The sequence below is a fragment of the Pinus tabuliformis genome, chromosome 9, assembly GCF_031772625.1.
Source record: "Pinus tabuliformis cultivar Carrire ecotype Pingquan chromosome 9, CPIR1, whole genome shotgun sequence".
In the NCBI taxonomy this organism is placed as follows: Eukaryota; Viridiplantae; Streptophyta; class Pinopsida; order Pinales; family Pinaceae; genus Pinus; species Pinus tabuliformis.
Window position 1 is genome coordinate 1515268968 of NC_142307.1, and position 12982 is coordinate 1515281949.

At 36.2% G+C, this 12982-nt stretch overlaps 1 protein-coding gene and 1 pseudogene across 1 annotated transcript; one reads left to right on the forward strand and one right to left on the reverse strand.

Moving 5' to 3' along the window:
- Positions 1–443: 443 nt before the first annotated feature.
- Positions 444–1400, forward strand: LOC149154350 (UDP-glucosyl transferase 73M2-like; annotated as a pseudogene).
- Positions 1401–11193: 9793 nt separating this feature from the next.
- Positions 11194–12102, reverse strand: LOC149154351 (zeatin O-glucosyltransferase-like). Its single transcript, XM_089444122.1, has one exon. It carries the CDS (start codon positions 12100–12102, stop codon positions 11194–11196), a length of 909 nt encoding a protein of 302 aa, XP_089300248.1.
- Between the last annotated feature and the right edge of the window lie 880 nt (positions 12103–12982).

A 12982-nucleotide genomic window follows, 5' to 3' on the forward strand; every position in this document is an offset into this window, starting at 1 on the left:
TCGGCAAGTCCTATTTCATACCCTATAGCATCATTAATGCACCTACCTCACACCAGATTGACGTCACCTGGAGAGCCGATCATGGGGATGCATCCATGCATCCACATCTCATCACTCAACTCCGGCAATGTTCCCGAGCAACTCCGTAGCTCTGACTCCCATTAATGCACATCGCCTGGATATTTGTTGCGGCAACAGTCCCTCTATTTCAAATTTCAGATTTGAGTTTTGAGCAGGATGCACCTTTGTATACGATACATATACGATTGAATTTTGAAAACCCTCCAAACTTTGAAATTTGAATTTCAATGCGCACTCAAATTTTTGGAATGAACTGATGATAGAACCATTGTTGGGTTTCCACCATGGTTTTTGTGTTACATTCGCCCAGCGCTGACGTTTCATGAAGTTTGTGGTGAAAGTATCAAAACGTTTCTGAACGAATGCCTCCGCCTCCTCCTCCTGGTTTGAGGTCCCAATCCCCGCCGTGGATGAATGGGGTCGAGGACTGCGTGGAAATTTTGGTCAACACACGCTAGGAGCTGGAGTTTCCGTTCATCGAATACACAGAAAAGGAGATAGAGAAGCCCATCTCGGCAGCAGGGCCTTTTCTGCCCTTCTCCTCTTTCTGGAATCAGTCAGAACCATGTACTGCTATAACGCATGATAGCGCCATCCGCAACAGGAAGAGCAGTATCGATGAAGACCGATGTCTGGAATGGTTGAATTCCAAGGTGCTTGTATCAGTTCTCTACGTTTCTTTCGGCCGCATAGTCTGTCCCTCCAATGAAGAGATGACAGAGCTCGCTCTTGGATTGGAAGCTGCCCAGAAGCCATTCATTTGGGTTTTACAGAACCATCGCCGTCCTCCTCCTCCTCATCCTGATCATCGTCCTCATGATCATCAGGTTAGTAATGGCGGAGGAGGAGAGTACGTGCTTCCAGAGGGCTTCGAAGGTCGAATCGAGGGATTGGGTTTGATAATCCGTGGTTGGGCACCTCAGCTGCTCATACTCTCTCATCCCTCCACGGGAGGATTTCTCTCACACTGTGGATGGAATTCCACTGTCGAAAGCATCATCCAGGGCGTTCCTATCTTGGCATGGCCCACCAGAGGAGATCAGCATTACAATGCCAAAATGCAAGTTAATCACCTCCAGGTTGCTGCCATGATCGACCGGCCAACCCAGGATGGACGGATGAGCAGGAAGGAAATTGGCAATGGAGTGACGTTTTTGATGGATAGCGAGCATGGAGTCCAAATGAGAGAAAGAGCAGCGTCTCTTAAACTCAAGTTGGGCTCTAGTTGCCCCTCATCTTCTGAAGCAGTATTAGACACGTTTGTTAATCAACCTTTATCGAATCAGTCTGAAGTTCTTGAAAGGAACATAATTGTGTAGTGCTGAAGTTATCACAATGAAATGAGCGGAGGCCCTAGAATAAAATGCCCAACGTGCAGGTGCAGAAATTGGGAAAACAATGAAATGGGAGGAGGCCATATATTGTTCACCCATTTTACTGATGTAAAGGTTGTGATGTGGGACCTGCATCATAATGCCCAGATGATTTTGCAATGAAGTTTTGGTTGCGAATTCAACTTAAAGAGGCTTTACAATTTCATTATATGACCGAAGAATGTGATATCATGTTTCTCAATTTCATTATTCTACAGAACGATGTGATTTTATTGTGCATCATTCTTGACGTTTAACCTCTACACAATTCTATTTCTCGAAGGCATATCTCTTCCTCGACGTACCCAGCAATATGGTTTCATTCAATCCTATAGATTTTGATTAAATATGCGGTGAAAATGAATTGTATTAGTTTCACTAGTACAAGGATTGATTTGAATTATTCAAATCGATTTATTTCTCTAAACCTCTCAAAAACACTTAAATTGAATTTAGTTATCTATTATTTCTCTAAACCTCTCAAGTGTTCACGTCTTCTGAAGAGGAAGACGCTTTCCCTAATGCCATTCAATTTGAATTTATATATAAATAAATGTTTTCTTTAGCTGTTTTTGTCCTCTACTCCAATTGTAAATAAAAATAGCAATAGGTATGCTAGCAATCAGTTAAACCATAAAAAGAAGTTTCTTATTTTTCAAGTTTTTAATTTAAGTTTAAATTGTTTATAGGGAAGAAAGTATTATTATTATGTTATTGGTCTGATTATCAGTTAAACCATAAAAAAAAGTTTCTTATTTTTTAATTTTTTATTTAAAGTTTAAATTGTTTATAGGGAAGAAAGTATTATTATTATGTTATTGGTCTGATTTCTCATGAAGTAGGTCGGTAAGCATAGCTAATCTTGTAAAAAAAAATTCAGTAAAGTAATGCTAATGCTATTGCCTGAATTATTAAAAAAAACAAAGAAAAAACATTTATGTTGAAGCAACAGTTTATAGGTGTGATGTTTGATAAATTAATATGATGAATTTGTAATGTGCTATACTATTTGCTAATTTTACAAGTTTACATGAAATGAGGGAAGTTGTGGAAATAGTTATGGACTTAGTTGATTTAAATAAGTTTTTATGGTCACTTATAGTTATATAAGGTACTATTGGTACACTAAATTAATAAGTTTTATGGTCACTTATAGTTATAAAAAGAACTATTTGTACACTAAATTAATATTGGGGAATGACATAATTTAATAGATTTTCTACTAAATGAGGGAAGTTATGGAGATATGTATAGAGTTGGTTGAAATGATCACCTATAGTTATATAAGGGACTATTTGTAGACTAAATTAATATTAGGGGAATGATATAATTTAATAGATTTTCCCCTTAGAGGGTTTTCTTGATCCCTTTGTTCCTTCATATTTTTTTGTGTAATCTTTTTCATGTTTTTGTTGTGGGCTATTAAAGCCAACAATAGTATTAGAGCATTGGTAAGGAGTAATAGAGGAAGCTGGTGAAAGACTCGAGAGATTGCTATGAACCAAGGGTGTTGTGGATTGAGGGTTTGTAGAAAGAGAACATATTTTGCACAAAACCTTTGAAAAAATAAATAAGAATTCATCACTACCCGCAAGGAAGGTCGTGAATGCAAGAACATGGAAAACCATTGTCCAACATTTGGGCAGTGTGCAAGAGTTGTTTGGAAGTAGTTGTAAACTTTCTTTGGCATTCAACTATGAATGCGAGTGGATTAAGGAGATGTAGTCACCATAGTTAATACTGAAGATCCTAATATTATGAGCTTAATAGCCCTAACCAGGAACAATCATATTGGACGAGTATCCACTATGTGGAACTATGATCAATTGTCCCAAATTATATACTTGTTTCCAGGAAATATGCAAGACTCACCATCGGCATTCAAAACGTAGATAACATTCAACACAATTAGTGCCTCTACAATTCGAAAAGAGGAGTGAGAAAAAATTTTGAAAACAAACTGATCTTCTCCAACACCTTTAAGTATGAATTCAACAATGATTTTGATAAAGATTTAAATGATAAATGCAAAACCATTCAATGGACTTGGCATTAGTTTTGCAATTCATATTTATTGTTTTGTATTTCTTTGTAGTTGTAGCAATAGTCGTATTTGAGTGTTATTTCATTCTCTTTGATTAAAAAATTGTTAGTTTGTTAAAAGCATATTTGTAAATTAAATGGGAAGGAACTCATAAAAAAGAGGAGGCACTCACAAATAAAGAAGCCATTATTCTTAAATTAAATGGAAAGGAACTCATAAAAAAGAGGAGGCAATCACAGATAAGGGAGCCATCACTCTCTCCTTCACGCTAAAGAAAATAGCAATGGAGAAGTTAGATGAGAGAAAAATTGGAAAGAATGAAAGAAAAAGAAACAAAAGAAGAATGAAATAAGCAATTTTCACAAGTCATTTTTAGAATTTGGTAATGTTTTAAATGTTGTTGAAAAAAATTATGGGACTCTATATCGAAGAGAGTAATGTATTATACATTTCAAGACTTGTAGTGAAATGCAGAGTTTTTTCATGGTTTATGTGGATTCCTCTTATGGATATTTTATAATATATAATTTGTTTTAAATTATTTTCTAAGAGTGGTTTAAATAAGGAGTCCTCATAAAGTAGAGTTAAAGTTGACAAGTCCAATCAAATTTAGACTGAATTAAAGTCAAGTGAATATTAAAGTTATTGATTTATTTTATTGAAAAGAGAAAAGAAGAGGGTTGCATGATTGATTATACCCAACATTCCAAAGAGTTGGTCCAAGCTGTAAAAGTCTAGCCATAATAAAGTGGATTTCCCTAGGTATTTCGTAAGAACCGTTGATTCAAGCCTACATGCATTATTGTGGTAGCACATGTAATTATGTAGCATGTATGCTCTTATGCATAGAGAGGATGCAACATCAAGTTGTGGAATGAACCACTAACTAGTTATGAAGGTGGAAAGTGTACTTGTATGCTATCTTTATGTGCAATAAAAGAACTTGAGTCTTGACTAAGGAATGAATGTCAGATGGAGTAATATTATAATGTGAGAAGGTTGGGATCAAATTATGATTAAGAAATTTTAACATGTTGATGAGCCATGTGGGTGAAAAGGATTCTTAGAGAATTGGTGAGTACATTAGATGTCACTCATGTATCTTAGTAGATTGAATTCTTTTTTATTGACATCAATGATCAATTTTTTGCGGGAAGAAGCAGAAGGCTCATGTAATAATCAATTTAATGTAATGATTGTAGTGAAACATATAGATGAAGAATTAAGAAGAAGATGCAATTCCAAATGAATGAAAAATTTGTTACAAGTGTAAATGAAAGAAGAAGACTTCATGAATGAAGTATCCAACGAAGAATGATGAAAAAATGGATGAATCCATGAAAATAGAAGATGATAGCCAAAGAAGACTAATGAAGAGACATGAAGAAGCAGATGACATGACAAAATAAGATGATAGTTAAATAAAGAAAATGAATGATGAAGTGTAGTAGAAAAAGTAATGATAGGATGAAAGAAGATGATGACAAATATAATGATGTAGTAACAAAAGGAATGTCATGGGAAAATGAATGATCAAGACATAAAGAAGAAAGAAAGATGGTGAACATGTGTGAATGAAGAAGAAACTAGTGAAGCTGTATGTTCATGAAAAGAAGTGTATCCATGAAAATTTAATCTCTAAAAAGCTTAATGGTTCCTAATGTTTTTGGATCATGGAAAGAAAATACGGAAACTGGGCATATACGGAAGATGTGTGCATATACAAAAACTGCGCATATACGGAAACTAGGCATATACGGAAGATGTGCGCATATACAGAAACTGGGCATATACGGAAGATGTGCGCATATACGGAAACTGGGCATATACGGAAGATGTGCGCATATACGGAAACTGGGCATATACGGAAGATGTGCACATATACGGAAACTGGGCATATACGGAAGATGTACGCATATACGGAAGATGTGGGCATATACGAAAGATGTGCGCATATACGGAAGATGTGCGCATATACGGAAACTGGGCATATACGGAAGATGTGCGCATATACGAAAGATGTGTGCATATACGGAAACTGGGCATATACGGAAGATGTGCGCATATACGGAAACTGGGCATATACGGAAGATGTGCGCATATACGGAAACTGGGCATATACGGAAGATGTGCGCATATACGGAAACTGGGCATATACGGAAGATGTGCGCATATACGGAAATTGTGCATATACGGAAGATGTGCGCATATACGGAAACTGGGCATATATGGAAGATGTGTGCATATACGGAAACTGGGCATATACGGAAGATGTGCGCATATACGGAAACTGGGCATATACGGAAGATGTGCGCATATACGGAAACTAGGCATATACGGAAGATGTGCGCATATACGGAAGATGTGCGCATATACGGAAACTGGGCATATACGGAAGATGTGTGCATATACGGAAGATGTGTGAATTACTAAGCATTGAGATAAACCAGTGTAAGACGTTCTCCCTCACTGCACAGTTGACTCTTATAGTGTTTTCTAGGTCGTTCTGGTGCAAGATTACAGACTTTGGTTTATGAGTTTTGTAAGTTTATGAGTACTATATACCAGGTATTCAAGTTCAATTATGGGCATACACGGTCTTTTTCCGTATATGCCCAGTTTCCGTATATGCGCACATCTTCCGTATATGCCCAGTTTCCGTATATGCGCACATCTTCCGTATATGCCCAGTTTCCGTATATGCGCACATCTTCCGTATATGCCCAGTTTCCGTATATGCGCAGTTTTTGTATATGCACACATCTTCCGTATATGCCCAGTTTCCGTATTTTCTTTCCATGATCCAAAAACATTAGGAACCATTAAGCTTTTTAGAGATTAAATTTTCATGGATACACTTCTTTTCATGAACATACAGCTTCACTAGTTTCTTCTTCATTCACACATGTTCACCATCTTTCTTTCTTCTTTATGTCTTGATCATTCATTTTCCCATGACATTCCTTTTGTTACTACATCATTATATTTGTCATCATCTTCTTTCATCCTATCATTACATTTTCTACTACACTTCATCATTCATTTTTTTTATTTAACTATCATCTTATTTTGTCATGTCATCTGCTTCTTCATGTCTCTTCATTAGTCTTCTTTGGCTATCATCTTCTATTTTCATGGATTCATCCATTTTTTCATCATTCTTCGTTGGATACTTCATTCATGAAGTATTCTTCTTTCATTTACACTTGTAACAAATTTTTCATTCATTTGGAATTGCATCTTCTTCTTAATTCTTCATCTATATGTTTCACTACAATATACGGAAACTGCGCATATACGGAAACTGGGCATATACGGAAGATGTGCGCATATACGGAAACTGGGCATATACAGAAGATGTGCGCATATACGGAAACTGGGCATATACGGAAGATGTGCGCATATACGGAAACTAGGCATATACGGAAGATGTGCGCATATACGGAAGATGTGCGCATATACAGAAACTGGGCATATACGGAAGATGTGTGCATATACGGAAACTGTGAATATACGGAAGATGTGTGCATATACGGAAGATGTGTGAATTACTAAGCATTGAGATAAACCAGTGTAAGACGTTCTCCCTCACTGCACAGTTGACTCCTATAGTGTTTTCTAGGTCGTTCTGGTGCAAGGTTACAGACTTTGGTTTATGAATTTTGTAAGTTTATGAGTACTATATACCAGGTATTCAAGTTCAATTATTGGCATACACGGTCTTTTTCCGTATATGCCCAGTTTCCGTATATGCGCACATCTTCCGTATATGCCCAGTTTCCGTATATGCGCACATCTTCCGTATATGCCCAGTTTCCGTATATGCGCACATCTTCCGTATATGCCCAGTTTCCGTATATGCGCAGTTTTTGTATATGCACACATCTTCCGTATATGCCCAGTTTCCGTATTTTCTTTCCATGATCCAAAAACATTAGGAACCATTAAGCTTTTTAGAGATTAAATTTTCATGGATACACTTCTTTTCATGAACATACAGCTTCACTAGTTTCTTCTTCATTCACACATGTTCACCATCTTTCTTTCTTCTTTATGTCTTGATCATTCATTTTCCCATGACATTCCTTTTGTTACTACATCATTATATTTGTCATCATCTTCTTTCATCCTATCATTACTTTTTCTACTACACTTCATCATTCATTTTCTTTATTTAACTATCATCTTATTTTGTCATGTCATCTGCTTCTTCATGTCTCTTCATTAGTCTTCTTTGGCTATCATCTTCTATTTTCATGGATTCATCCATTTTTTCATCATTCTTCGTTGGATACTTCATTCATGAAGTCTTCTTCTTTCATTTACACTTGTAACAAATTTTTCATTCATTTGGAATTGCATCTTCTTCTTAATTCTTCATCTATATGTTTCACTACAATCATTACATTAAATTGATTATTACATGAGCTTTCTGCTTCTTCCTGCAAACAATTGATCATTGATGTCAATAAAAAAGAATTCAATCTACTAAGATACATGAGTGACATCTAATGTACTCACCAATTCTCTAAGAATCCTTTTCACCCACATGGCTCATCAACATGTTAAAATTTCTTAATCATAATTTGATCCCAACCTTCTCACATTATAATATTACTCCATCTGACATTCATTCCTTAGTCAAGACTCAAGTTCTTTTATTGCACATAAAGATAGCATACAAGTACACTTTCCACCTTCATAACTACTTAGTGGTTCATTCCACAACTTGATGTTGCATCCTCTCTATGCATAAGAGCATACATGCTACATAATTACATGTGCTACCACAATAATGCATGTAGGCTTGAATCAACGGTTCTTACGAAATACCTAGGGAAATCCACTTTATTATGGCTAGACTTTACAGCTTGGACCAACTCTTTGGAATGTTGGGTATAATCAATCATGCAACCCTCTTCTTTTCTCTTTTCAATAAAATAAATCAATAACTTTAATTTTCACTTGACTTTAATTCAGTCTAAATTTGATTGGACTTGTCAACTTTAACTCTACTTTATGAGGACTCCTTATTTAAACCACTCTTAGAAAATAATTTAAAACAAATTATATATTATAAAATATCCATAAGAGGAATCCACATAAACAATGAAAAAACTCTGCATTTCACTACAAGTCTTGAAATGTATAATACATTACTCTCTTCGATATAGAGTCCCATAATTTTTTTCAACAACATTTAAAACATTACCAAATTCTAAAAATGACTTGTGAAAATTGCTTATTTCATTCTTCTTTTGTTTCTTTTTCTTTCATTCTTTCCAATTTTTCTCTCATCTAACTTCTCCATTGCTATTTTCTTTAGCGTGAAGGAGAGAGTAATGGCTCCCTTATCTGTGATTGCCTCCTCTTTTTTATGAGTTCCTTTCCATTTAATTTAAGAATAATGGCTTCTTTGTTTGTGAGTGCCTCCTCTTTTTTATGAGTTCCTTCCCATTTAATTTACAAATTTGCTTTTAACAAACTAACAATTTTTTAATCAAAGAGAATGAAATAACACTCAAATACGACTATTGCTACAACTACAAAGAAATACAAAACAGTAAATATGAATTGCAAAACTAATGCCAAGTCCATTGAATGGTTTTGCATTTATCATTTAAATCTTTATCAAAATCATTGTTGAATTCATACTTAAAGGTGTTGGAGAAGATCAGTTTGTTTTCAAAAAAATTTCTCACTCCTCTTTTCGAATTGTAGAGGCACCAATTGTGTTGAATGTTATCTACGTTTTGAATGCCGATGGTGAGTCTTGCATATTTCCTGGAAACAAGTATATAATTTGGGACAATTTATCATAGTTCCACATAGTGGATACTCGTCCAATATGATTGTTCCTGGTTAGGGCTATTAAGCTCATAATATTAGGATCTTCAGTATTAACTATGGTGACTACATCTCCTTTATCCACTCGCATTCATAGTTGAATGCCAAAGAAAGTTTACAACTACTTCCAAACAACTCTTGCACACTGCCCAAATGTTGGACAATGGTTTTCCATGTTCTTGCATTCACGACCTTCCTTGCGGGTAGTGATGACTTCTTATTTATTTTTTCGAAGGTTTTGTGCAAAATATGTTGTTCTCTTTCTACAAACCCTAAATCCACAACACCCTTGGTTCATAGCAATCTCTCGAGTCTTTCACCAGCTTCCTCTATTACTCCTTACCAATGCTCTAATACCATTGTTGGCTTTAATAGACCACAACAAAAACATGAAAAAGATTACACAAAAAAATATGAAGGAACAAAGGGATCAAGAAAACCCTCTAAGGGGAAAATCTATTAAATTATATCATTCCCCTAATATTAATTTAGTCTACAAATAGTCCCTTATATAACTATAGGTGATCATTTCAACCAACTCTATAAATATCTCCATAACTTCCCTCATTTAGTAGAAAATCTATTAAATTATGTCATTCCCCAATATTAATTTAGTGTACAAATAGTTCTTTATATAACTATAAGTGACCATAAAACTTATTAATTTAGTGTACCAATAGTACCTTATATAACTATAAGTGACCATAAAAACTTATTTAAATCAACTAAGTCCATAACTATTTCCACAACTTCCCTCATTTCATGTAAACTTGTAAAATTAGCAAATAGTATAGCACATTACAAATTCATCATATTAATTTATCAAACATCACACCTATAAACTGTTGCTTCAACATAAATGTTTTTTCTTTGTTTTTTTTAATAATTCAGGCAATAGCATTAGCATTACTTTACTGAAAAAATATTTACAAGATTAGCTATGCTTACCGACCTACTTCATGAGAAATCAGACCAATAACATAATAATAATACTTTCTTCCCTATAAACAATTTAAACTTTAAATAAAAACTTAAAAAATAAGAAACTTTTTTTTATGGTTTAACTGATAATCAGACCAATAACATAATTATAATACTTTCTTCCCTATAAACAATTTAAACTTAAATTAAAAACTTGAAAAATAAGAAACTTCTTTTTATGGTTTAACTGATTGCTATCATACCTATTGCTATTTTTATTTACAATTGGAGTAGAGGACAAAAACAGCTAAAGAAAACATTTATTTATATAGAAATTCAAATTGAATGGCATTAGGGAAAGCGTCTTCCTCTTCAGAAGACGTGAACACTTGAGAGGTTTAGAGAAATAATAGATAACTAAATTCAATTTAAGTGTTTTTGAGAGGTTTAGAGAAATAAATCGATTTGAATAATTCAAATCAATCCTTGTACTAGTGAAACTAATACAATTCATTTTCACCGCATATTTAATCAAAATCTATAGGATTGAATGAAACCATATTGCTGGGTACGTCGAGGAAGAGATATGCCTTCGAAAAATAGAATTGTGTAGAGGTTAAACATCAAGAATGATGCACAATAAAATCACATCGTTCTGTAGAATAATGAAATTGAGAAACATAATATCACATTCTTCGGTCATATAATGAAATTGTAAAGCCTCTTTAAGTTGAATTCGCAACCAAAACTTCATTGCAAAATCATCTGGGCATTATGGTGCAGGTCCCACATCACAACCTTTACATCAGTAAAATGGGTGAACAATATATGGCCTCCTCCCATTTCATTGTTTTCCCAATTTCTGCACCTGCACGTTGGGCATTTTATTCTAGGGCCTCCGCTCATTTCATTGTGATAACTTCAGCACTACACAATTATGTTCCTTTCAAGAACTTCAGACTGATTCGATAAAAGGTGATTAACAAACATGTCTAATACTGCTTCAGAAGATGAGGGGCAGCTAGAGCCCAACTTGAGTTTAAGAGATGCTGCTCTTTCTCTCATTTGGACTCCATGCTCACTATCCATCAACAACGTCACTCCATTGCCAATTTCCTTCCTGCTCATCCGTCCATCCTGGGTTGGCCGGTCGATCATGGCAGCAACCTGGAGGTGATTAACCTGCATTTTGGCATTGTAATGCTGATCTCCTCTGGTGGGCCATGCCAAGATAGGAACGCCCTGGATGATGCTTTCGACAGTGGAATTCCATCCACAGTGCGAGAGAAATCCTCTCGTGGAGGGATGAGAGAGTATGAGCAGCTGAGGCGTCCAACCACGGATTATCAAACCCAATCCCTCGATTCGACCTTCGAAGCCCTCTGGAAGCACGTACTCTCCTCCTCCGCCATTACTAACCTGATGATCATGAGGACGATGATCAGGATGAGGAGGAGGAGGACGGCGATGGTTCTGTAAAACCCAAATGAATGGCTTCTGGGCAACTTCCAATCCAAGAGCGATCTCTGTCATCTCTTCATCGGAGGGATAGACTATGCGGCTGAAAGAAACGTAGAGAACTGATACAAGTGCCTTGGAATTCAACCATTCCAGACATCGGTCTTCATCAATACTACTCTTCCTGTTGCGGATGGCGTTATCATGCGTTATAGCAGTACATGGTTTTGACTGATTCCAGAAAGAGGAGAAGGGCAGAAAAGGCCCTGCTGCCCAGATGGGCTTCTCTATCTCCTTTTCTGTGTATTCGATGAACGGAAACTCCAGCTCCCAGCGTGTGTTGACCAAAATTTCCACGCAATCCTCGACCCCGTTCATCCACGGCGGGATTGGGACCTCAAACCAGGAGGAGGAGGCGGAGGCATTCGTTCAGAAACGTTTTGATACTTTCACCACAAACTTCATGAAACGTCAGCGCTGGGCGAATGTAACACAAAAACCATGGTGGAAACCCAACAATGGTTCTGTCATCAGTTCATTCCAAAAATTTGAGCGCGCATTGAAATTCAAATTTCAAAGCTTCGAGGGTTTTCAAAATTCAATCGTATATGTATCGTATACAAAGGTGCATCCCGCTCAAAACTCAAATCTGAAATTTGAAATAGAGGGACTGTTGCCGCAACAAATATCCAGGCGATGTGCATTAATGGGAGTCAGAGCTACGGAGCTGCCCGGGAACATTGCCGGAGCTGAGTGATGAGATGTGGATGCATGGATGCATCCCCATGATCGGCTCTCCGGGTGACGTCAATCTGGTGTCAGGTAGGTGCATTAATGATGCTATAGGGTATGAAATAGGACTTGCCATCGTTCTCTAGCTAAGGCGTATTGGCCATACGAAAAGAGCTAGGTGGTGCAGTCAATCTACCAAAGACCCCATACCCCAAAGGGTCATTGTATAGGTATAGAAATCATGCAAAATATATAATTTAATATTCCTTTTCAACAAAACAAAGGGAACGCATGACTTCTTTGCTAGCTTGCAAGGAAGGGTCGCACACATAACATAATGAAACATGAATATGTACTGATAAGCCTATGTTATTGATTTAAATAACACCAAGGACCTTAAATAATGGAAGTAGCATTATTGGCGAGAACCTCTCTTACAAGTAGTATGTAGAGGTAAATAAGCATTAGATCAAGTGCATTATCTTTGAATGTGCCTGCAAATAAGAGCATAGGTGTGTTGATACAT